Source organism: Lolium rigidum, chromosome 5, assembly GCF_022539505.1.
Source record: "Lolium rigidum isolate FL_2022 chromosome 5, APGP_CSIRO_Lrig_0.1, whole genome shotgun sequence".
Taxonomy (NCBI): domain Eukaryota; kingdom Viridiplantae; phylum Streptophyta; class Magnoliopsida; order Poales; family Poaceae; genus Lolium; species Lolium rigidum.
Window position 1 is genome coordinate 34,594,521 of NC_061512.1, and position 26,209 is coordinate 34,620,729.

The 26,209-nt window shown below is 44.0% G+C and overlaps 1 protein-coding gene and 3 long non-coding RNA genes across 8 annotated transcripts; 3 read left to right on the forward strand and 1 right to left on the reverse strand.

Moving 5' to 3' along the window:
* Positions 1-7,214: 7,214 nt before the first annotated feature.
* LOC124654646 lies at positions 7,215-8,718 on the forward strand. Its single transcript, XR_006988409.1, has 3 exons — positions 7,215-7,352; positions 8,010-8,187; positions 8,273-8,718. It is a non-coding gene; the product is annotated as an uncharacterized LOC124654646 (long non-coding RNA).
* On the reverse strand, positions 7,215-8,823 carry LOC124654645. Of its 5 annotated transcripts, XR_006988407.1 has the most exons (6): positions 8,625-8,823; positions 8,401-8,532; positions 8,230-8,287; positions 8,063-8,132; positions 7,471-7,589; positions 7,215-7,372 (listed from the first exon to the last, which is right to left on the reverse strand). It is a non-coding gene; the product is annotated as an uncharacterized LOC124654645 (long non-coding RNA). The 5 variants fall into 5 exon arrangements; XR_006988405.1 differs by having other exon boundaries at positions 7,215-7,577; XR_006988404.1 differs by having other exon boundaries at positions 7,215-7,589.
* A 3,082-nt stretch (positions 8,824-11,905) lies between these two features.
* LOC124651542 lies at positions 11,906-12,675 on the forward strand. The gene is made up of 3 exons (XR_006987438.1): positions 11,906-12,111; positions 12,198-12,337; positions 12,433-12,675. It is a non-coding gene; the product is annotated as an uncharacterized LOC124651542 (long non-coding RNA).
* A 1,021-nt stretch (positions 12,676-13,696) lies between these two features.
* LOC124655839 lies at positions 13,697-15,305 on the forward strand. Its single transcript, XM_047194674.1, has 7 exons — positions 13,697-13,721; positions 13,798-13,971; positions 14,056-14,192; positions 14,266-14,526; positions 14,828-14,967; positions 15,053-15,100; positions 15,193-15,305. The coding sequence occupies exons 1-7, from the start codon at positions 13,697-13,699 to the stop codon at positions 15,281-15,283; spliced, it is 876 nt and encodes a 291-aa protein (XP_047050630.1). The 3' UTR covers positions 15,284-15,305.
* Positions 15,306-26,209: the final 10,904 nt, after the last annotated feature.

Here is a 26,209-nt window from a genome sequence, read left to right on the forward strand (position 1 = left end):
TTGATGATCCGCATACTGAGTTATGATTATTCAGGGTTATCCCTGACGGATGTAATCAAATGTTGTGGCACAAGTGTGCAACCTCTGCAGAGTGTAAACCTATTCGAATAGCCGCGTCCTCGGTCATGGACAGTTGGAAAGGCCATACTGTTCCGTCATCAGAACTTTTCCAAAAGAGTGACTTGTGTTTTGAATATGAAAGGTGATTTTGTTTTGAATCACAACAGAGTTGTGGGAATGACACTAATGTTCCCACTTGAGTTAGTTAGCAAATGAGGGGTCTTGTTTACTAAATGCTTATGAAATAAAATTGGCTTTATGCAAATAAACTTAGAGCTTAGAACCCTCTCACTAATTGTTAGTACTTACACTAGTATTAGTTTGCGAGTACTTGAAAGTACTCACGGCTGTGTCCCTGGCTATTCGAATGGCCAGACTATGAAGAGGAGCAACAGTATCAGGATGACGGACAACAGGACGTCTACGATAACTAGGATCGTCTTCTAACGTCAAGCGTTGCATGTGGATTTGATGGACTTCTACGACTTCGCTTCCGCTATGTGTTATGTATTGATCCTTAGATCAAGTGTTGTAATGAGACTGGATCATGTGATCCTTTTTATTGTAAGACTATTATGGTGTTGTAATGAATGATGACTCTATGATATTCAACTGTTATGTCTCGCAAAAACAATCTTCCTGGGATTGCGATGTATGGCATAATAGGCATCTGGACTTAAAAATCCGGGTGTTGACAACTGCTAGGGGTGAATGGAAACCGGATCTTACATTTAAAGATTATCCTGTAAGTAGTACTATATATAGCTCTGTCCGCGAATCTCTATGTTTTTTTGTTTCATTACCATGCATTATCATGCTTGATATTAGTTTGATCGAACTATTTTTCATAAAGTGTTTGAAGCAGGAACCCGGGAATAACCTATGTGGATACTACGTCTGCGAGTTTATTCGCGAGATGGCCGTTCACCGGGAGCCGGAAAAGATTTTACATGCCCTTCATGTAGGTGAACAATATTTCACAATCTTATTTTATTACCACCAATTGTATTGAGTTCCATTCATATATATTGATCTCCTTTTTTCAAATTATATGGAACGCGTGCGGGACTCTCTCCTAACGGAGGATCGCATACGAGCAATTCAAGATGAAATTGCGGGATTCTTAGTTAGGGATGTCATAGCTCCAACTGGAGCATACCATCGGGAGATCATATATGACATTAGAGATTAAAAAAATAGAGATATGGTAAAGAGGATCGACTTAATTTATATTGTAAACATGCGTTACGTGTACTGTACATATTTCATGACGATGTCTATATATTCATGACGATGTTGTGGTTTCTTGAATGATGTATGCATTGCAGATTTGAAAGAATAACATAAAACCCTGAAACTCTGCCGCGGCAGAGTTTCTCTGCCACGGCAGAGACCCTTTAATCTCAGTTTGTATGACGAACCGGGACCAAAGGGCCTCCACCACGAGCCCTCTGGCCGCACCACGTGGAGAACCCTTTAGTCCCGGTTTATTTTTGAACCGGGACTAAAGGGGGGGGGGCCTTTAGTCCCGAAGCCGTAGTCCCGGTTGCAAAACTGGGACTAAAGGCCCAAATAAACCAGGACTAAAGGCATGTTTTCCACTAGTGGTCCTCCTCCATACATGGGTTCCTCATGCCCACCCAAAATTTTGCACCATCCATCCACTCGAGCCACGGCCACCGGAGCCTAAGAGCACGCCTAAACTATTAAATGTGAAGCACTTCTAATCCTCAAAGGATTTAGTACGGCACACCGTCTCTCAATTAAATTTGATTTGCCCACCCGAGACCGTGCATGTGGCCGGCCAAAGAAAAGCCCTTTCAATTTTCTTCACGTTGTTGGTGACACCTGGTGGTATGTTGAGAGGTAAGGTGATAGATTCCTTGCGAGGAGAGGACGGGCTTGATGAGGGTGGTGCGGCCAGGCATGTTGATGTATTTTCCATTCCATGTTCGGATTTTACCAAAAAATTTATCCTCAAGGTGTTAAAAGTCCTCCCGTGGAAGTTGCTAAGCCAAAAGTTGAAGCCCGAGGTACTTAATGCAAAAGGAAGCTCGTTCAACCGGAAGGTCATCGAGGATTGAGTCCAAGTGAAGGTTAATACAGCGAATAGGGACATCATAGCTCTTGATGAAGTTGGTACATAATCCGGTGACATCTTCGAAAGCATGAAGAATACTCTTGAGGTTTTGAATATCATCTTTGCAAGGGGCCACAAATATCTCTGCATCATTGGCATATTAGGAGGTCCACAAAATGGTGACCTGTCCTCGGGTCTTGTGAACTAAGCCGTGAGAAGTGCCATCTCAAGGATTTGTTGGTGTGGGTCGACGCCAGTGATGACTAGAAGCTACGAGAGCGGGTCACCCTGCAGTGGCCCACGACTATGAGCAAAAGGGGGGGCCGGCCACACCATTAAGAAGCAAACACGAGGATGACGTGATGAATAAGGAGGTTATCCAATTGTGGAAGATGCTAAGAGATGCTCTTCGTTGAAGGAGAGCAATGATTTAATGCACCATATGGAGTCAAACGCCATGCGAATATCGAGCTTGAAAAGGACGCTTGGGGTTTTCCTCTATAGGAGATTATCATGGATGATTCCCTTCTTGATGAAAGCGCTTTGGGAATTGAAGACCAGATCATTAATGAAAGGCCCAAGAAAATTTTGAGCAGTTCTAAGAATCATACGAATCAAATAGGATCGTAATGCTAATTATGTGGGGTTTTATTTTAACTACTCAGTGATTAAACATTTTTTGGAATTTTAGGTAACATTTTATTAAAATAAAAGGATCAACTCTAATAAAATAAAACTCCATGCTACTATATAAGTTGCTTCCTTACCAACCAATCGCTGTTTCCGAGATGAAAGTTTCATTCCAAAGATACACCATTTTACTTCCGGTGCAAGTAAAATTTGCTTCCGTGTAACATAAGCTTATATAACTACGATTTTTTGCTTACAATGTAACAAAATGTTCTTTCCATAGATTAGATAATGTGCTTCTAGTGCAGCCTATATTTTTTTCAATCAATTTTTTTTAACATAACCCTTATTCAACACACACAAAGGTGTGTTCACGTCTAAGAGATTTTTCCTAAATAGATTTATTTTCTACTAGTCGGTTTGTACGACATCTATGCAGGATTTTCTTAAGATTCCTTTTAAGGAAATGATGCACAATTAGTAGTTAGCAATGATATCCATATGTAATGGAATTTTATATCTTAAAGATAATAGTTGTAAATGAAATTTTATGTTTTAAATGAAATGAAATTTTATGTCTTAAATGAAATGAAATTATGCTTTTTTTTCTTCCAGATCAACAGGGACCTCATCCCCGGTACCATTGATAGAATCAACGAAACCCGAATGAAATTATGCTTTGAGTGTAAGTGAACATGGATTCGCTACTCAATTGTAATTAAGAGTTTGGCGGCGCTAACGAGAACATAGTTAGGGCAAGGGATTTACGCAGCCCTTATCCCTATATTCATGCACAGTGGAGTTTCAATCTTAAGAGCATCTTCAGCCGCGTCCCCAAAACAGCGTCGGATCGAGCGTTTGGGGGACGCGTTTTCTTCGTGCCGCGATTGGGAGACGTCGCTCCCCAGCCGCGTCCCCCAAACGCGCCCCCTAAATAAATAAAAGTGCACGAAAATAAAGGTTTTCATTCAAATTTGATTATATTTTACAAGATTGAATGAAAACGGCTAGATTATCTAACCTAGCCTACTGGCCGCCCGGCGGTGCGTTCGACGGCCCCGCCCCGTCGTAGCCTCCCCTTCGCCGCAGCTCCTGCGCCGCGCGCCGCCTCTCCCTACGGAGCGTGACGAGAAGACGCTGGTGCACGATCAGTGCGTCGTCGCCTGCCCTCCCCTCCTGCGCCGCTTGGAGGGAGAGTTCGACGGCGTGGCGAATCTGCTCGTCTTCGCAGGCACGGGCGTCGTCCTATAGCTTCTTTTGCGACTCGAACGACTCGACGAGCGCTCGTTGCTGCGCCGCCGCCTCCTCCGGGTTTGGCCCATCATCGTCGGACCAGTCGAAGCCGTCGTCGTCGTCCTCCTCCCCCTCCGCCTCCGCCTCGTCGTCCTCCTCCTCCTCCATTTGCGCCGCCAACGCATCCGCCTCCGCCGCCAACGCATCCGCCTCCGCCGCCCAGGCCGCCTCCGCTACCGCCGCCTCCTCCGGCAGCCGCTGCTCCAGCGCCTCCCGCCGCTCACGGTGAAGGAGCTCCCGCTCTGCACGCGACCGCTCGCCCATCTCCTCTGCACGGTGCCGCCGCGCCTCTTCCACCGTGGCGGCATCGAACACCTCTATGGTGTCCGCCAGCGCCACCTCCTCCCACGCTTCATTCTGCATAGCTTCCGGGTTGACGTCGAACTCCTGCGGTGGTGGAGGTGGTGGTGGAGACAGTGGTGGAGGGAACTGGCCGGCGCCGGCACGGTTCATCATTGCGTAGGTGGTGTGTGTGCGACGAGGGATGTGCTTGCGGCGGAGAAAGGGGTGCCGGCGGCTGTGGTGGCTAACATTGAGCGGGGGAGGCCTTTTATAGACGCCGGCGTCGCGAGAAGAGGCGGGAAGAAAGCGCGGGAAGAGGCCAGAAGCGGCGGGAAGAAAGAGCAGGAACGCGCGGTGGCGTGCGAACGCCGGCGACGCGTGGAGGTTGCGTAGCGCCGATGGGACGTCTCGCCTGCCCCTCCGTCGCCATTAAGGCAAAGCTGCGATGCTTCGTTCGTGTTTCGCTAACGCATCGGTCCCGCGTCTCCTCGCCTCGCTTTTCGTTGTGTCCGGCGTGCCCGGAACATCTCCTGTGGACCGGGGTCGGGCTCGGGACGCCGGACACCGTATTGGGCCGCGCCGGACGGGAAGGCCCTTTGGGACGCGGGGCTAGGAAGAAAAAAATACCCGGCGCGGCCCAAATACCTTTGGGGGACGCATCTGAAGATGATCTAATGCCGTGTACAATAGGGCGTGGCAGATACCGATGCGCAGCGCGAAAAAATGCGTCGGATCTGTAGTTTCCCCGATGGAGTTTTCCCTCGTGCCTTTTTTTTGCAGTGCTGTCTCGAGCCTTCAAAACCACCAGGGCTCGTGTGTCGTGTTGCAGTGAAACCTAAAAGATGGAAGGTATGAGCACATATGGATTATATGAATCGGCTAGTAAATTTGATCGAGACAGTGATGGTGAGCGGCCGGTGAAATAAGCCTACCGTCCGCAGCTTTGGCCGCGGATTGGAGCCTTGCAAGCCCGGTTGAGCTGCCACTTTTAAACAGAAGGCCTCATGGCCCGGCTTTATAAATAAAGTCCTCCTGGCAACGGTACATTAAAGTTATACAGATCACGCACACACAACAAGCCCATGGCGTCACAAGTTCGACCCTCCCAGGTCCAGAAGACACACTAAACACCGGATACAAAGCCGATCGGAGCAACACAGAGGAGGACTTAACCAAACTAGGTAGGAGCTGAAGCAAGTCCTTGGTCGAGTCGCCGCACGGGTCCTCCGCTACTCAGCCCGTAGTCGCGCGTAGAGTCTCCTGACGTCGTCCACCGCCGCGTCCAGCATCGCCCGGTCCTTCTGTCTGACCAGAACCCTCCATGACTGCATATGAATGAGCATGTGATAAAAAACATCAGCCGGGTTCCCGATCATCTTTCCTTCAAAGATTAGCTTGTTGCGCGTGTTCCACAGAGTCCAGCACATGGCTGAAAACGTGAACCAAACTAGCCTACGAAGGGGGCCGTATAGGCCCTGGGCGATTGCAATGAACTCCCCCGGCCCTGTGGGGTTCCAGTCGCAGTGGAGGAGTTCCCTAACCCCAGCCCACATGAGTTTGGCGATGGGACAGGAGAAGAAGATGTGGTTATAATCTTCAATCTCCTGACAAAGAGCGCACCTCCCGTCCGAGGGTCCGTGGCGTTTGGCAACTTGCTCAGCGGAGGGCAGCCTTCCACGGATTAGTTGCCAAAGAAACACGCGGATCTTAGGGAGAACCCTGGTGCGCCAAGCTTCTTTGAAACAAGTGACCGTCGCTCCCTGCGTCAGTGCAAAATAAACCGAACTGTGGGTGGTGTAGGCCCCTGAAGCGTCAAGGGACCAAGACACCTTGTCCTCCTCCAGGCCCGGTTGCCAACCCATGGCATCCCGTCGTAGGTTGTCCCATTCAACCGTTTCCACCATCCCAAATTGCCACCGAAACGTTACTCCCCATTCCCCAGGGTGCCCATCCGGTGGTCTGGCATCGAACACCGAAATCAACGGATCCGTGCAGCAACTGAACAGGTGCGGGAACCTGGCCATAAAAGGACCCCTCCCGGTCCACCAGTCCAGCCAGAACCTGGTGCGCCTCCCATTGCGCGCCACGTGTTTGGCTCCCAATTTGAAGTACCATTTAATCTTCTGAATGGAGTTCCAAAATTGAGAGCCTCTGGTAGGGACCGTAACGTCGAAGAGGTCCCTGCCACTGAAACCTACTACGCTATGCAACCGGTCAGTGATGACGCTTCAACAGCGTCTCCCCGCGGCGGACCTAGCTTCATGTGTGCGTGCCGGCGCTCTAGATGAACCAGGTGGAGGCGGGCCTAGAGTGATGAGGAGAGGCGGGAAGAATAGGGCAGCAACCATCGGAGGGTCGCGGTGGCTCGACTGGGTATGCGTTTTGGGGAGGCCGGCGAGGAAGAAGTCAAGTAATGGACCGGAAATTTCGGGAATTCCGTCCGCAAATATGTGGGCATATCTCCACTAATATAAAAAGAGAGAGAGAGGCAGATCCAACCAATCTGAGCCATACATTCACGAGATCTGACGACCCAAAACTTCCCAATGTTGAGGTGCTCAACGCGTTGAGCGCATCCCCTCTCCAATCCCACGTCCACTAATAATTAGGTAACCATTCGCTAAATTAAAAACCGCACCATATACCCACGACAACCCTCTCCCTTGCGTCCACGCCGCTGCCCATCCTCTACGCCGGTGTAGCCGCGACCCATCATCCATGCCTCCACTTGGGCCTCCGCACCTTCCGCTCCATGCGCCCCAGGCTTCTCGCCGTCCGTTGGCCATCGAGCCATCGAGGACGCAGGAGCCCTAGCCGCCGCCGAGGACGCAACTGCCCAGCCGTCGTCGACGTACGAAGAAACTGCCCCAGCCACCATCGCGGACGCAAGTGCTCAGCGGCCATCGACGAAGCAATTGCCCCAGAGCCGGAGCCGCTGTTGAGAAAGCAAGTTGCCCAGACGTCGTCGAAGAACCAAGTGCCACAACCGCCAAGGATACATGCACATGTGGGTACAAATAAATTTAACTTGAATTTACATTAAGCCAGTTTCAGTGTTGCTGCATCTATTTACATACTATCTCCATAATACTAGAACATGAATTTACCAACTGTAAAGCAGTTACCGGTTGCTTCAAAATTTGCATGCCACACTTGGACGAAACCCAAAGGATGTATCTTCAGATAAGTTTGCTCATGTTCTCCTGATGTAGTTGGGCAGATCAACCACGACCTGTTGTTGCACCTTTAGCATGTTTGTATTAAATCAGCATGTCGGTATCTTATAAATTAGAATCAGCATATCATTGTCTTATTCAGTTTCTACAATCTGCACCTGTAGCTACTAATCCTAAAGAAATAATTGATTTTCTACTGATGAATGAGATGAGATGCAACCAGATATAATACTGAAGTTATTTTGATCTCCACTAAAAGATTTCCATTGAATTTATCTATCCCTGTTGTTCGATTATTGGAAGATTTCTTTGTGACACGATGAATTGATCTCTTACTGTTTATAGATGTGCGATTGCACTGTCCTCCATTAAAAAAAAAAACTTTCAGTTTTGTGCAATTGTACTGTCCCACATTCCTTTTATATGTTTATTACTGAATGAATATATTGTTCCCCCATGATTTCACATTGGACCTTTTTAAATCACAGCTCTTGCACATGAAGAAAATACAGCCACGTGCTATAGAGAAGAATGCCAGTACCTCGAGTGTACAGTCAGAAAAGAAACTGAGCTGGTATGCCCGATTGTTTGATGAGAAGAAAGCGGAGTACCTACAGAGACAGCGTATAGCCCGTCAGCAAACTGTAATGAACACACATAACAATGGTACAATCATACCCTTCAGATCCTATTATGTTTATTGATCACCTGTTTCTAATTTATGGGTTCATGATTTCCTGTTGTATGCCAGATGGAACTGATATGCCTGCAAGCTCACTAGGGACTAATCATCCAGCTGAAGAAATTATTGTCGGATGGAAGAAACGAACTGAACAGGGATGGTATGGTAGCCTATTTGAAGATAAGAAAGAAGAATACCGCAAGAAACAACGGCAGGACAGACTCCAGAAGAAATCTGAAGCTCACGTTCTTAACATGGATGTACCCCAATCCTCTACTATTGATCATGTTTCCCTCATGACACAAATAGGTCAGTGTTCCCCTCATGATCTAGCATAAGAATTTAGAAAATAAGTTGCATGTTAGTTGTGTGATTGCACACCTTGTAAAGAACCTCAACATATTGGCAATTAGCAACAAACCTTATATATACTGGACAAGGACATCATTATCTTCCTTGTGTCGCATGCAATATTGCCATTTTCATCTTCCACAGTACCTCCTCAAATTTAGCCATCCGACAAATCATCAACATTTAAAATGTTGATAGTGGACCTGAATAAAGCTGCATCCTATGATTAATAGTTGTACCAGTACCATCAACAGCTCATGGAATCATTTGAGCCTACAAATTATGCATAGATGTTACCAAAATGATACAAGACTTGAGTAAGAGAAGAAGGATTTCACAAAGCAAGAAACAACCAAATAAATAATGTAGAGCAGTAAAAATTGTCTTTTAACAAAATGCATATATTAGATAGTTGGGTATAGCTAAGTAGATCGATTTGATTGTGAGCTTCAAATAAATCCATGACAAATTCATTCCAGTAATCTAGCCACACCAGTAGATCAATCATCCTAGCATATACACCTTTATAATAATTGTCTATGCATGCTAAATCAAGCTCAAAAGTACATATTGTACTTTCAGTTTTATTAAGTTTTGATGAAATGGCAAAATATGCACTCTATGATAAATTGGGCATGGCAATTACCATGGATTTGCATCATGCAGCCGAAATTCAAAATCTATTAAGAAGAAAAAAGGCATACCACGAATTTTGGTACAGGAACAAGTACATGGATGGACTTTTCAGTTCTCAGGCCGTAAGAAACACACTTTCTGGAAGGTTTTCATTTTCATGAGTTGTACATCATTAATCTATCATATCCAAGCGACGAAATTTATCGTACCACACAGTTTACCAAGTATTTCTAATCAGGAAGTTGGACAACTAAATAATCCCATCACCAACAGAGAGATGCATCACACAATATATGCAAGCGAGCTGATGCCCATAGGATCAAACACGCATATATAGAGTTCCACAACTTCATTAGTGCAATACATGCATTGGGGAAGCTCTCCAGCCATATAATCAAGCTGGGTCCCAATCAAATTCAGGTATCAAAGTACAATCGAGGGAATAGATAGAAGATTACCTTTAAGCACTGGAGAGGCACGGAAGTGATAGGACTAGAGCAAGGCATCCTCGCTGGAATCCATCTGCGATTGCTAAGATTCACCGGCTCTTGTCCCGCGGGAGGAGGAGTCCGGCGCCTTGGAGCCTTCCAACGCGCGAGCGTTGGCCGCACCGCGAATAAGATGGAGACCTCACTAAGCTTCTAGCTCAGCGCCGGCTGGCCTACCACGAGCATGCCGATCTTGGTGCCTTCTGCTCTTCACAGGATCTCCAGTGCCGACTCGGACTCTTCGGTGACTGGAATCTTGTGTGCCGCCGGCGCGAGGAAAGGGCGGCAACAGCGGGGAGGCAGGAGAGGGGCTGGTCGTGGCGAGCTAGCGGCAGCGGGCAGGGGAGATAGAGTGGGTGAGGCAGGGGATGTGAGGCCCTCGCGCCAGCAGCGGAGGTGCAGGGCCGGCGGCGGCCTCTGCGCCGGCGGCGGGAGGGAGCAGAGCAGACATGGGGAGCTTGAGAAAGTGAAGACGATGTGCGATTTAGCCTTTTTTATTTCTTTTCTTTTCTTTCCGCTGGACTAAGTGATATGTTCGTCTAACAGCTACACCTACATCTACCATGTACGGACTATCTCTCCTTTATTTTTTTCCACCTAGGTTAGTTATTTAAAAAATATATAGACTTCCCAGTGGGTCTTATCATTTTCAAGCTTTTTAAAATAGATCAAAAGCAAAAAATCTCTTCGGTTTCAGTTTTGAATAAACTAATGTTAGGTATTATCTTTGGTCAAACTAACTTTAGGATTAAATATATTAAAAAATTTAAACATCATGTTTGCTACTTAAATTTTAAATCTTTTAATATCATTTCGTATTTTTTACGTGATTTTTAAATCTTCTAATATTATTTGGTATTTTTAATTGATTATATTAATGAAATGCATCCTTAAAATCCTACGTGCTATCATTATGTGGTTTGTAGATGTTAAAATTTATGTAGTATTGGACGAAATATATTTTGTCCGACATTCCTGAATATGTATTTCACTCTATCATGATACTTATCCTTTGTCTTACTATTATTTAAAAACTAATTATGTCCAGTTTGTATAAAATAGTTTAGGACAAAAATTATTTTCTATAGTTGACTAAGAAATGAACGATGATATATGGTGTGAGAAGAGCAGACTTCGAAGATGGCGTAACCACTATGGATCCCTTGAACTTCAAAAGATGTCGTATGTGGCGGATCAACCTATTTAAATAGCTCACTAAATAAAGATTTGGAAAAAGTACACTTAGTAGAAAAGATAAATAGGATTAAAGAAAACACGTGACGTATTTTAAGAGACGTGTGTTACACGTGCAATCTTACTAGTCGGAGGAAAATAATTGATTGATGTAATTAAAACCAGGCCGTTGGATATATTGAAGAGAGATGATGGACGGAGACACGGAGTATTCTCACCAGCCGTGTGACCAAAGCTTAGGTTAATTCCATCGCCTCGTGTCGCCTGTTTAATCTCGCCGGATCCTCGCCCTGCGCTTCCCGGCCCCTTCGTGCCTTTCCCTCCCTTGTTCGGCGCGCCAAATCATCTCGTGCGATGTAAGTATCTATTCTTTACTGTTCCGGTGCTATTTATTGCTCACCGAGCTCTTCGAATTGTGCTTCCGATCGACCCATAAGTAGGGCTTTTGCCTTCTTCTTCTTCTTCTTCTTCGTATTCTTCTTACTCTTCTGTCGTAGATCTAGTGTTCGCACTGTCGTTCGAAGAAATTAAGTAGTATCTTTTTTGTGTACCCCTCTCTGTAATCGCAGCAATTCGCTCCACCAATTTTCGATTACAATCTTTGAACAGCCTTTGGGAACTAGGTATGGAGCCTAGGTCAATTCCCCCGCATACCTTATTATGATTGAATGTGGGAAAATAACAAGTAACGATGTACTGGGGACTACGATCACCTTAGTTGTACTGCTAAGCGTTTACCTCCACTTTCTGCTTCAGGCCTGCAAAGAAGATAGTTATTGATTGCACAAGAGGCTTGAGTAGGGAGGAGAGGACCATAGCCAGAAGGAACAGACTCGAGTCACTGATTTCGAGTGGGGGTGATGGCAGAAGAAAAAGGAGGGTTGGTTGGTTGGACAAACGAATAGAGAAGTCGATAAAATGTGGGTCACTGGTTTCAAGTTACTATTCTTCCTTTTTCTTGCGCATTAGCTCAGATAGGGTACTCACAGTGGTAGTTGTATCATGTTCTTTGTTTAGTGCGGAAGGAATTCGTAGCGTTAAGGGCTATCGAGGATGCTGAGTATGAACGAATTTTCAAGTTGGAACATCCTGATCAAGTTCCTTCAAGCATTCCTTTCCAAGAGAAAGAGTTTGGCATTCCAGGATCTCCTGGGGATGAAGCACTTCAAGCAGTCGGGGTCACCAAGCACATGACTGCACAACTGTCTAGCATTGTTGTCTCCCTTGCTTTGTTTGAAGGTGATTCTACTGCTTTATGTTCATGCATTCTCCACAAGTATATGTATCCGTTGCTTGTTAGTGATTTCACTCGTGATCTTGTGCAGGGGATAAGATGTTATTTGCATGCTCAGGCGTAGCTGTACCATCAGGGATGGCATGCAAACTTGACCTGACAAGATTTGTGACTTGAAGACGTTTGGTTGATGAATTTAACAAAAACAGAAATCTAGATGATAAATTGAGGGTTGGTGCTGCTAAGTTGTTATAATTGCATTTTGCTTTGTTTCGCCAACCTAATTGTGATCATTCTGTGCTGATGTACTGCTTTTATCGCTGCAGATTGACGTGTGTCTTCCAAACAATAGACATAGGGATGGGTTCTTGGGATTATATGATGAACGCATTGCTATTGTCACGTCTTGTAACTGCGAGGATTATGTCTGTCCTGTAGATCTTGACCTTCAGGCACCGCGGCCTTCTGATGACAAGATAATAGCAGCTGCTCGCGCCTCTGAATCTGGCCGTTTGATGGTCACGACTGGGTATGTGACTGTAGACGGTGATGCAAGTTGGGAGCAAATCACAGAGGTACACTGCTGATTGCTTTCTTACTTTTTGGCATGATGGAAGACTTGAAACAAATAAATGCATTGTTGTATCGGTGGAGTTTTCTTTTTCCATTTTACCTTTGTAATCTCTATCACATGACTTCCATTCTAGGCTGCACTTGGAGGACCACTCATCGATCATGATGGGAAGTTTCTTGGGGTGATTCTTCATATTGATAATGCTGAAAGTGTCTCCTTCATATCACCGGGAGTCCTTCGCGAACGCTTGGATCATTTTCAGATTCTCAAGTAAGTGCTCTACTTTATAAGCTCACATCGTTTTGAATTTCATTTTTAGGCACTAATATGATTGGACCTATAAAGAGTTTTCACACACACTTCATGAAGTGTCGGTTGATAAAAACGTATTGTTACCTCAACCTGGTGAATACCTATGCCAGTATATCCTTGTTGCTAAGTAGTCCACTTTCTTCATTGCTGAGGATATCATGACGGTATTTGTACTCCTTCTACATTAGTACTCTTCTACTATTGCAATGAAAAGCAGGCTCGACTGCCTTTTCGTAAAAAAAATGACTGTATTGGTCTAAACAAGGAAAGAGTAATTACAATTAGTTTGGCTTAAAGTATGGACAATTTAACTCATATTGTGGCATCTGCCTCTGCTCAATCCTTTCATGTCTTCTGTTGAGTATTTATAAGCTTGACTGCTAAGTCCTTTATCCTGACTTGTTTCTTTTTGGAAAATTTGGTACAATTGTTTATAAGTTTCTTTTGAAGTTGGGTTAGTACATCTGTGTTTATTTTTATCATAATAAATATATTGTGTTCTATTGCAGTACTGAAACTATCGACTTCCGTGGATATTCCTTGCCTCCAGGTGTATTTAGCATAGTCCCTTCAGGTCTGAATGTTACCTGTTGCGTGCACCCAGAATATTTTATGGATGTTATCATACATATCATTCGAGCACTATTTTTGATGCATCAGGATTCTGGAGGAGAATTAAGCGGCTAAAGTCCACTGGCTATCCCATGCCACCACCACTTGTGCTTGAATGTAAGTCATCCATGTTGCTGACCTCTCCCTTCTGCACTTTTTTGTATCTAATTTCTGTACTTATTTCTTTAACCAGTCAATGGAGAATTGCTCAATGCATTTGAGGAGGAGTTTGGTGAACTACGTGCATGGAAAGATTATCCTTACAAGGTGACAAACCCTGATTCTTGGGAGTATATTTGGGGGCTACTTCCAAGAGACGTTGTTACAAACATATCCCGAAGTGTTGTCAAACTTACTTCATTCAATGGTAATTTTTGTACTTGTATGCTTATTACTTGCGTGTGCTAGTATTTGATCTCCACTAACTATTGATTAAAGTCATGATGTGTAGGAAGTGTGAGGTGTTTTGCATGCACAGGCTTGCTTATAAAGTGGCCTGGAACTAAAGGCATGCGCCCTGTCGTTCTCACTTCGGCCAGTTTGGTTAGAGGTCCTGATGTTCACTCTGATATTGATAAAAACTTAACGGTTGGTCCTGCTAACTGTTTTCTTTATCCTTTAAGTTAGATGATGGTTTATTGAGGTGACTTTATTATTGCAGATTCACGTGTTTCTTCCACCAGGACAACATTCCAAGGGGACATTAATATACTACCATTTAGGCATTAATCTTGCTATCGTCAGTCTTGATAAGGGTATCCATGGCATTCGGCCAGTTGATCTTTGCCGTGAAGAGGATTTATTTAAACCAGTAGTAGCTATAGGGCGTCAAATTGAAGAAGGATTCTTAATGGCAACAAAGGGGGAAGTTCGTTGCGTGCTTAGGTCAGATTATGGATTCTCCACTTGCAAAATCAATAAGGTACACCAGCAAATTTCGCTTGGCGTTATTTACATAGTATTCCCACCGTCTGGAGATAGGCAACTCAGCTTTTCTAGATACGGATGTATCTACACATTGAAATGCATCTAGAGACATCCATATTTAGATAAAGTTGAGTCACTTATTTTGGAATGGAGGTAGCAGTTGCTATAGATAGTTTGGATAAGAATGCATATGACTTATCTCTTTAGTTGATTTATCAATACGTCTAGCAAACTGCTATGTGTATGGCATTACACCTTCTCCATTAACCGGGACATCTATTTTGTTTCTATATTAGGCTGGGATTGGAGGGCCCCTTATTAATTTTGATGGGGCTTTTGTTGGCATGAATCACTATGATGGAAAAGAAGCTTGTTTTCTTCGTAGGCATAAGATTGTCGAAATTCTAAAGAAAGAGATCAATAGGCGAGTACAAAGGTAATTTTCCATGACTTGTTGCTATTTGGGTAGGCATATACCTATTTCTACGAACATGTGTTGAAAAAAGTATGTTGATCGACAGTGGATCTATGGGCATGCTTCATGGAGTGGGACCTAATGAGCATACCCGGTACGTAGATTATATCTGCTCCTCAATACCTCTTTGTGGTAGCATAGTATCTGTTCAGCAACTAACTATCAGAAAAGTATTTTTTATCACAGGTGGCCAGTGCCCCAGCCATACTGGCGCCATGATCTACTTGATGTCGATTTGTATGAGCTACCCCCGCATATTGGAAGAACACTCATGTAGAATTTCTGCTGCTGGTGCCTATTTGGGGTGCGCCGCTGTAGATGCTCTTACTCAACTTAAAAGTTGACGTTGGGTACGGGTGCGGCATGGCATCAGGTTATCAGCATCGATGAACTTCCAAGCTCTGGTGCACCGGTGCCAAATGGCAAATAGCACAACTTTTGAATGGGGATGGCTCAAGTAGAATTACTTTTTACAATTCTTGCTTGATAAAATGTTGATGCCTTTCTTATGTAGAGGTGTGTCTTTATCGAAAAATTTAGAGGTGTGTACGTGCCTAATAACTAGATATTACTTTAAGGATGTCGAAAACTATAGCAAAAGAAGGACATAATTAACTGTGAAACTATTAATAAACTGAATCCCCTATAACTTTGCTGATGTTTCCATTTGCTAATTGGTCTCCCCATGCTCATGGTGGCAGTATGCTAGACCATTGTTTTGGTGTAGTGGTACTTTGTTTGCTAGTGCTGGGTTTCCCTGGTATTTTCTTTCCCCAAGTGCAATGTGGCATCAGGTGTGTAATTTTGTTTTTGAAAGTGGAGGCAAAAGATTTGCACATCAGGTGTGCTAAACATGTATAAAGTTAAATCGAAGTCTTACCTCAGAGAAGGCAAACAGATCTGGCATTTGTGTTCTCTGGTTATGTTTTGTCTCATTTTTTTACATGAGTGAAGTTCTGCAGTACACCAAATCAATATTATTTGTTTAGCTAACTATTTCAAGACTATCCAGGTAACAAGCTCTTCCAAAAGGAAAGAAACAAGTAATGCAGATCTTTCTGGTCCTAGTAAGGCCATACAATCATTAGCACTGCCCGACAATGGTTCTGTTTGAGCTCCGGTCAAAACAAATCTTTCTCTTTAGGAAGCCTTAAAATCCTCAGCAGAGATCAAAATTGTACCAAACATATTCCTAAAGACTCCTAGTAATCATGTGCGTCGTCCAGCTCACGTAACCTCAGTGTGGAACCACAGAAGCCACCTGTCAACCAAAAGCCTAAGGTTTCCAACACATGATCCTCCTCTAATGCAGAGTCCATCTGGTTTGGTTCTAAAACTTAAATTCTTTGAATTGTTGCGAACCAATCCCTCTAATGGTTCAAGATCAGCTGTTGAGTCAAGTTGTGAACCATCTCCATCCAGCGTAGTAGTTGACGCGATGTTGATGTTGTTTAAGTTGTTTGAATTGTTTCAATGGCAATGTATTTACTCTTGTTCAAATATATGTATGTGTACTGCCAATCTTGATTAACAACTAATTCACCTATATCCCTACGTTATATTAATATGAGGTGGATTACGAAAGTAAGAATAGACCGGACACAATACCCTTTCTTAAATACATACTATTACACTGTCATGAACTTAACACATGAGCTTCTCTTGCAAACCAAACGATAAATCTAACTACATAATTTCATCAGTTCTTCATATTTGCTTTCCCGCCTTAGGAGGGCAAACACGCGGCAAGCAGCGCATTCCTAACCAGTTTGAGAAAAAAATGGCAGGCGAGCATGGCGTTTGCGGCAGCCACGAAGCAGTAGTCGCAGACGGAGGGTTCTGGGAGGAGGCAAATGACGCGTAGACCTGTCGAGCTCCAGTTCTTTGAGCCGTGGGACTGCACATGTAACAGAAACAGAGTAGGCGGAGATGATTAATGAAATAAATAATCTTGGGAGATGTGTGTTCTTGTTTCTTGTCTTGAGCTCTCCCCCTTGGCGTTGGGAGATGACTCCCTCTACCCCCTTGTACTGCTGCTCGTCCTGGGGCCTTCTCCCGATCTTTTGATGAACTGAAGGAATACAAAAATATTCAGGTGGGAGCCTTTTGCTCCTCCCGGTGAACCCTCAAAAAAAATCTTCATGTGTTTCCTTTAAAAACTCCAGCCGGTTGGAACACACTGCTAAGGGGTTCCACACCACCACTGTCAGCAAATAAGTGGCTACAGCGTCTCCATGACCGTTAATGTCGCTTCTATGAATACATTAATCAAAGAAAAGTATATGAACAAATTCAATGATCTGCCATATATTTTACTCTAAATAATACACCCTCCATTGACTCCATTTTCTATTAAAGACAAGAGTTATATTTGGTTTATTGTGTGGGTAGAAACGAGCGTTGGCATTGAGGTCTCCACTCAGGAAAATATCGGCCTCACACCAAGTTCAGTGGATCGCACGGCCGGCTGAGTTGACTGGACTCCCAGCAAAGCAGAAGATACCCCGGCCGGGCAGGTCCCAGGCGAGAAAGCACCACAACCTTCCTAGAACGTACATAGATTCTTCATGCCCTCTTGGCTGCGGTTGACGCAACTTGCCTTGTGATCTTTTTGCAACATGTTAAAGATTTAAACGACTTGATAATAACATTTGCCTCTCCTTGGTTTTTAAATAGGATCAGTTGTTGCAAACGATATTCTCAAATATCCTTCTTCCAAGCCATGTCACCAAGTTTGTCCATTGGTCCTTCTTATCGGCTTGGCAAGAATGGTACGGATTTAGTCGGTGTTGCCGCCATGCATGTCTTTGTTGCGGGGAGACATGAGGTGCAACTAGGCACTACGGATCTCACGAGGACGACCTATACTCGTCCAATGCATCATCATCCGCACAAATATCAGCCCTAAACAAAATTCTTAATTTAACATGATTGCTCACTTCACAAATTTTGCTAGCCATGAGAAAAATATTGTGGATCACACGGCTTGCTGAGTTGGCTAGCCTCCCAACCAAGAAAAATATACCTTCTGGCCACACTGTGTCCCAGTTGAGGAAGATCTCCAACGGGAAGGAACATGTGTGTCTTGTGATATCAACTTTTGTTTTGTTTCCATGAAGAAACATTACTTTTCTATTTCTATGTAAAATTTCGTTTCTTGATTATATTGTTTACAGTTTTTTACCATAACATAATGGAAGTTTTCACTCCATTTGCATGCCTAAAAATCACCAAATATGATATCAAATCAAATCACAAATAAGATAGAAAAAATAAACATATCTTTACAAGTAATTGTGTTATCTTTTTCTTGTGGATATATTTTAACTAGGTTTCTCAAAAAAAAAGGTTCCAAAATGTTTTCACAACTTGTTGAATTTTTGTTGCATTTTCTTATGGAATTTAATATGTTTCATTTTTTTTAGAACATTTCATTTTATTCATTGGAGAATCAATTCTAAATTTTGGGGCTCAAATTCTCTTTGTTTGGCCAGCTTCCACCACTATTCTAACAATTGAGCTGGGTTGGTCGGCTTTATGGGCCACGTCTCATTCGGTGGAAGAAAAGGAGAAAAGAGACAAAAACAAAAGGATGGTGGGCTCTGGCATCTACTGCAGTATATTTTTGAGCCTCCGGTAGACAATGAATAAGAGCGAATGAAGAAAAAGGCTAGTATGATTTTCGATGTAAATTTATAGTCCCCTGCTGGTATTTTGGCGTATTGTTGTCTACCATGTATATTGTCTTCTGTTTTTCTTGATTAATATCAGATATGAGATGCTTTGTATGTCTGTTTTCTAAAAAGAAAAACTATTGTCATTACACACGGAGTATCTCAGTGGTTCAGTGGCATAGGCATTTGATGTACATCCATAACTTAGAGTTTCTTTACGTTTTAGTTTTCTGAAATGAAAGTTCTAATAATTTTGGATACTAATAAACATGATCATAACCACGCCGCAACTGGAACTTCGGAATTTTAAGCCATCTAAATCAAATCTCTTCAAATGGTTCACTCATTTTTCTTATTTAGATTTGAATGAAATCGTTATACTACATCATGCTAGTCATGCTAAATCAGTGGGGTCTCATTGGTCCCAAATGTTTGTGGGTCTGACCGTCCAACAAGTTGGACCCTCACATCGGTGGTTTAGAGCATCTCCAGTCGCGTCCCTCAAAAAACATCCGGCACAATTTTTTTGGGGCACGTTTAGGACCGCGCCGGACAAAAAGAGACTAAAAATCTGTACAAAAAAGAGACCCTTCCCAGCCGCGTCCCTCAAACAGCGTCCGGATGCATGCATTTTAATAGAAGGGACCACCCCATATGGGAAAAGTAGGTGAGAGAAAATGTGGGAAAAGAGAATGACATGTGGGGAGTATGGGCTGCATGCATGCGTCCGGACGCTATTTTTGTGTCCGGCGTCCCCGGTAGAGACTATGTACACACAGTCTCTACCGAGGACGCCGGACATAAAATGAGGCGCTATTTAGCTTTGGAGGACGCGACTGGAACGCGTTTTTCTCCATTTCTTGTCCGCCGTCCCCAAAACATCATTTGGGGGACGCGACTGGAGATGCTCTTAGGTCTCACCCAACTCTGGTAGGCATGCAAATTAACACGTTCCACACCTCATTGAAATATCGTTGTGGTATATCCGGATTCCGAACAAAGGCATGCCATTGTGATAAACATTCCACAAGAAACCTTTTCGTCATAGTATACCAAAAAACACCCTCACAAAAATGAGAAAATAGTCTATGCCGAAATCATGCATTGAATTCACCAGAATTTCAACAAAACGGTCACAAAGTTAGCCAGACAAACATGTTGTTTAGGCAACTAAGCACGCGTCATAACAACATAGTAAAATTCGTCAAATATTTATGAAAGAGTAGCTGACACTCTTTGGAGTGCATCATTTTGCAATGTGGCTTTGTGACACTTAGTAAGTTTGTTACGAGTTTTCTAAAAAAAAAAGATGAAGCGCAAGTATTCACCACGTTCATGCATATAGACGTAGCACGGGATCATGATTTTTCTTTCATCATACAAAAAATCATCGTAAGTTATAAGCAATGCAAAGAGAGCAGTAAATAGACGCAATGCTCGGCCCCAAACTCCATAGCTCGATCCATCTTTCGGTTTGCCTTTTTTGCGCACCGCCACGAAGTTTTATTATATGGTGTGCCATAGCACCCAGCTAGGGTGCAAGCGGACATCCTCCATAATTAAGCCCGCTAAAGCAAAAACTAGTATAAACTAGGCAAATTTGCAAAAAAAAATTATAATTAATCTAACTAATTTTGAAAACGAAGCGGGGCCAATCGGCGGCCGCCCTACGCCCAGACATCAACATCATTAAAATTCCAAGCTCTAGTGCGCCCGTGAGATGTGATGTGCTAGACATGAATCATGTGCACACGTACAAGTGGCACCGACTAGATGCTCTCCCTTGCAGCGTGTGATGATGATGATATATCAAAATAAAATAATATCTGGATTTTTTAACCGGAATAATATCTGATTTGTGTGGATAGGAACAGACAATATAGTAGGCAGTGTCCGACGTGCTCTCTCCACTAAGAAAAATATCAGCCGCACATCAGGTTTTGTGGATCTTGAGCCTGCTGAGTTGGTTGGCTTCCCAGCCAAGAAAAAGATACGCTTAGGACCGTGGGCCCCATGGGGGAAAGGCCTTTGTCTGCATGCCCACTTGGCTTGTGATCTTTTTGCAACTTGGGAAGGCTAAAGAACTTGACAATGAGAATTTTGTCTACCTGACAGGATCAATAAAAAACGTGTATACTCACCATATATGACCTGGCCTAAACATGAACGACTTGGCCTAAACATCAACTTCCATAGTTTCTACTGTTTGGAGAAATCATATAATATCGCATACACCTTTCTTACAACTTTCACTTCCCATGCATGAGTATTTAGTATCCTGTAATATTTTAGCTTAACATGCGTCAAACATAAGTTAGGCAGCATATATAGATTCAATTGTACTAAGTGGTACAGACTACCAACATGTATAATCGTAAACCCCTTTGGCTAATCGAGTATCATGTACCTATCGTACTACCTCTACAATGTATTGTATCATCATTCATATAATAATATCATAGTCTCTTCATATTTATGTATTTGTAGGAGTACAATGCAAATTATTTACAAAATGTATTTCTATACCAGTATATAGTGTACGAATATTGAAGCATATGAGCCCCTTGATCTCTCTCATCCGTCGGCATACATTCAATGGTTTAAAATCAGTAACAACATGGCGGTATGTGCATCATTAGATCAGGTTATCTAAGGACCAGCGTCTCAAGGATCATTAGATCAGTTAAATGGCGCCACCACCCACTACCTCCGGCCAATAAATACGCACCACCGCCCCCACCCCCGCCTCCTGGTATAAAACGGGGTGTTCGCGCGCTGGCTCCTCCTCACACAAACCCTCTGGCGCCAACATCCACCTTCTCCCCCAAGCCATCCATGGACGGTTCTATGGGTCGTGGTCGTGGCCGCCGAGGCAAAGGCTAGGGTGCAGGATAGCCATTGCCTGAATGCTCGTCGTCGTCGTACTGCTTTCCACCTCGAGTTCTTCCGGTTCGTCATCCTCAACAAGGAGGACCCTTTCGGTTCAAAAAGGCTTCCAGAGAATTCATGCAATATCTCGCCGGTCGGGAGTCGGCCGGCGTGCACTTGCGGGAAGCCAGCTGCGGCTTTTGCCGGTGGCCTGCCGAGGTATTGTTCGACGGGGAAGGCCACATGTTCCTCCACACTTGTTGGGAGAAGTTCGCTCGCGCCCACAACCTAGAGGTCGGTTGCTTGGTGAAATTCAAGTGGGAAGGCGCCGGCGTGCTCAGGGTGAAGGTGTTTGACGACACGTCATGTCGCCGGCACTACCATTACGACATCAGCGAAGGCAACGATGATGGGCAGTAGGTTTCCGAATGTTCTTTCTTTGTAGTGAAGATGGGAAGGCAATCAGAAGCCTCGAGTGTAGGTTTCTAGATATTTTTCCTTTGCAGCGATGAAGGCGATGACCATAACTCTTTAGTTTGGATGACTGGGTGCTCTTTCTTCGTAGCGAAGAAGGTGAGGGCCAGCAAAAAACTAGTTAATTACATTTTGCAACTGCATAATATTTCTATCTCAATTGTAATGAAGGCTATGTAATATTTAATACCTTAATTAAAATTATTTTGTTTATTACATTTTCTTGTTTACATTTTCAAGGTTTCTTATTGGAACCACCGGTGTGTGCAACCTCTCCCCAAAATTGGCAGCAGGTGTTGACACCCACCATAGCGCATTGCGGGCCACCTGTTGGCTCCTAATTGAGGGACCCTGACACCATATTATTCCTTTGTTGAAACTATTTTGATTCGCCCATGTTAAAAAGAGAGTATAAAAGGGAAACTATGAACCTGGTCAATTTTAATCATAACAAACACCTTTTACTTGCATTTACATACATTGACAATTTCAGCACTTAATTAGTATGAATACAAAAAATACTTATCACACTTGCATTTGATGGCGTTCGTTGCATAGTAAACAAAAAAATTCCTACCGCAAAGACGAATAAATCCAAGATCTAATCTATGGAACACCCAAGATCTAATCTACAAGATCGAAGCAACGAGATGGAGATGAGACTAACCCTCGAAGATTCCAAAGCTTACGAGATTAATCTCGTTGTTGGTGTAGACGATCGTCCCCGGTGCTGCAATCCGGCAGCACTTCCGTACTCGGTCGCGCGTACGGTGTCGATGAAGCCCCTTCCTCTCCCCGTTCCAGCGGGCAGCAGAGGTGTGGTAGATCTCCACGGAATCCCAGCAGCACGATGGCGTGGTGGTGGTGGTGGAGAAGAATTGCTGCAGGGCTTCGCCTAAGCCTGCACAGCGTATGGAGGAGGAAGAGAGGGGGCGGCTAGGGTTGGATGAGGGGTGCCTTGGCCGGCCACCCCCTCCCCTCTTTATATAGGTGGGGGTCGGCCTAGGGTTTCCCCTAGGGCCCACCCTTCCCCTTGGCCGGCGCATGGAGGGGGGAAAACCCCTCCCCCAAGTGTTCCCCCTTATCTCCTAATTCAAACCATTTATTTTAGGAGATATATCTTATCTCTAAGTTTAAACCATTTAAACTAGAGATAGATCTTATCTCTAAGGGGGGCCTGGCCTGGGCCCACATGTCATGGTGGGCAGGACCCACTATGCCATGTGGCGCCTATGTGGCCTCTCCCGGGGTGGTGGGCCCACTGGTGACCCTTCTAGAACATTATATTCTAGAAGCTCCGGTCAAAACACCGGAACTTTCCCGAGCCCCGGAAAATGACTTCCCATATATGAATCTTATTCTCCTGACTATTCCGGAACTCCTCGTGATGTCCTGGATCCCATCCGAGACTCCAAACAAAAACTTCGGACTCTATCTCATATTCCGAATCTACTTATGCGACATCAAACCTTAAGCGCGTCACCCTACGGTTCGCGAACTATGCAGACATGGTCGAGACTCCTCTCCGAGCAATAACCAATAGCGGGATCTGGAGATCCATAATGGCTCCCACATATTCAACGATGACTTAGTGATCGATTGAACCATTTACATACGATGCCGATTCCCTTTGTCTCGCGATATTTTACTTGTCCGAGGTTCGATCATCGGTATCTCCATACCTTGTTCAACCTCGTTACCGACAAGTACTCTTTACTCGTTCCGTGGTATGTCATCTCTTATGATCCAATAATATGCTTGCAAGCTAATCAGATGCCATTCCACCGAGAGGGTGATACGTCCAAAACGTATCTACTTTCCCAAACACTTTTGCTATTGTTTTGCCTCTAATTTGTGTATTTTGGATACAACTAACACGGACTAACGCTGTTTTCAGCAGAATTGCCCTGGTGTCTTATTTTTGTGCAAAAACTCAACTTTCAGGAAAATCCCCGGAAATAATTGCGAAGGGCCTATTTTCCCAGAAGACTCACGGAGCCAGAAGGGCAGGCCAGGGGGAGGCCCACGGGCCCCACACCATAGGCCGGCGCGGCCAAGAAGGGGGGCGCGCCGCCCTATGGTGGCGTCGCCTTGGCCAGCCCCCGACGCTCCCCTCTGGACTACTTAAGGCTTTCGACCTAAAAACGCACGGGGGTTCGACCATATTTCCAGAAGACATCCAGAACTCCGCCGCCATCGCGAAACTCCGTCTCGGGACCAGAAACTCCGTTCTGGCACCCTGTCGGGACGGGGAATTGGAGGAGATCATCGCCATCATCACCACCGACGCCTCTCCATCGACCATCCATGCCCCCCCATCCATGTGTGAGTAATTCCCCCGCTGTAGGCTGAAGGTGATGGTAGGGATTGGATGAGATTGATCATGTAATAGTCATAAGATTGTTAGGGCATAGTGCCTAGTATCCGTTGTTGGTACTTTTATGATATTGTTGCAACTTGTTATGCTTAATGCTTGTCACTAGGGCCCGAGTGCCATGATTTCAGATCTGAACATGTTATTGATTCATGATGATATTCATTGTTTTATGATCTTACCTACAAGTTGTATACACATATTGCTGTCCGGAACCCGAGGCCCCAAAGTGACAGAAATTGGGATAACCGGAGGGGAAGGCTGTGATATGAGGATCACATGTGTTCACGGAGTGTTAATGCTTTGCTCCGGTACTCTATTAAAAGGAGTACCTTAATTACCAATAGTTTCCCTAGAGGCCCGGCTGCCACCGGCTGGTAGGAAAAAAGATGTTGTGCAAGTTTCTCATTGCAAGCACGTACGACTATATACGGAACACATGCCTATGGTTGTTTAGTACTTGGATACTGTTTTATTACTATCTGCAAATGCCCTGCCTTGATTGTTACATGAGTTCTCTTATCCATGCAACGCTCGTTCATCCATCCCTGTGCCTACAGTATTTTAATCCTGCTGTTTACTATAATCATTACTACTGTCTTTATTACACTGCCGCTTATATTTCACTACTGCTACTGCTATAAAACTGTTGCTACTGATAAACTCTTGCGAGCAAGTCTGTTTCCAGGTGCAGCTGAATTGACAACTCCGCTGTTAAGGCTTACAAATATTCTTTGGCTCCCCTTGTGTCGAATCAATAAATTGGGTTTTACTTCCCTCGAAGACTGTTGCGATCCCCTATACTTGTGGGTCATCAAGACTATTTTCTGGCGCCGTTGCCGGGGAGCATAGCTTTATTTGCAAGTTCACCTGGATTGATATTGTTCGTTGAAAATCCTCCATCATGGGTAAACCTCGCGATACTAAAGTCGCCATATTACCATCCACTACAAGAAAAGGTACAACTCTGAGTATCTCTGCTGCTCTTGATTCACCATCTGTGATAAGTCAACTTGTTTCACCATCACAAGCTTCACGTGTTGGTACTTCTGCTGAAACTGAAAATTCCTCTGATAATTTTGACGATGCTTCTACTGTGCTTGATGATAATGGTTCATTAGGTCCTTTTCTAGATGCTACAATTGCTAGGTCTAGACAAATTGAAAATACTGAAATTCCTAATGAAAATATTGTTACACCTGTTAATTCACCTGAGTCTGTTGAACACTCTAGTGATGATCTTGATGAAGATTATGTGGAACTTGATGATGATTTGATTGATAAATGTAATGCTACTATTGATGCAAGTAACATTAAAAAGCTTCTTGCACAACGTGTTGTTAGATATAAACTGTCTCCTGATCCTAAATTTGCCACATCTCCTATAAACATTAAGGATAAGGATTATGATTTTTCTCTTGATTTTTCTCATATATCTATTGTTGAGAAAACACCTTTTTGTGGTACTGAAAAAGAAAGTGCTGTAGAGCACATGAATGAGCTTTCTACTTTGAGTAGCTTGTTTTCTGATGATATTAAGAAGCGTACTTATTTTGTTGCTAAAATTTTTCCTTTCTCATTAAAGGATGATGCTAAAATTTGGTATAATAGTTTGCCTCCTGATTCTATTGATAGTCCAAAAGGTTTGCTTGATGTTTTCTTTCGGAAATACTTTCCTGCTAGTGCTCAACATATTGCCTTGTAGAAAATTTATAGTTTTGACCAGGAAGATGGAGAGAAATTGCCTGAAGCTTGGGCAAGATTTTGCTCTCTTATCAGAGCTCGGCCTGGACATGATCTGGAAAAGCATGAC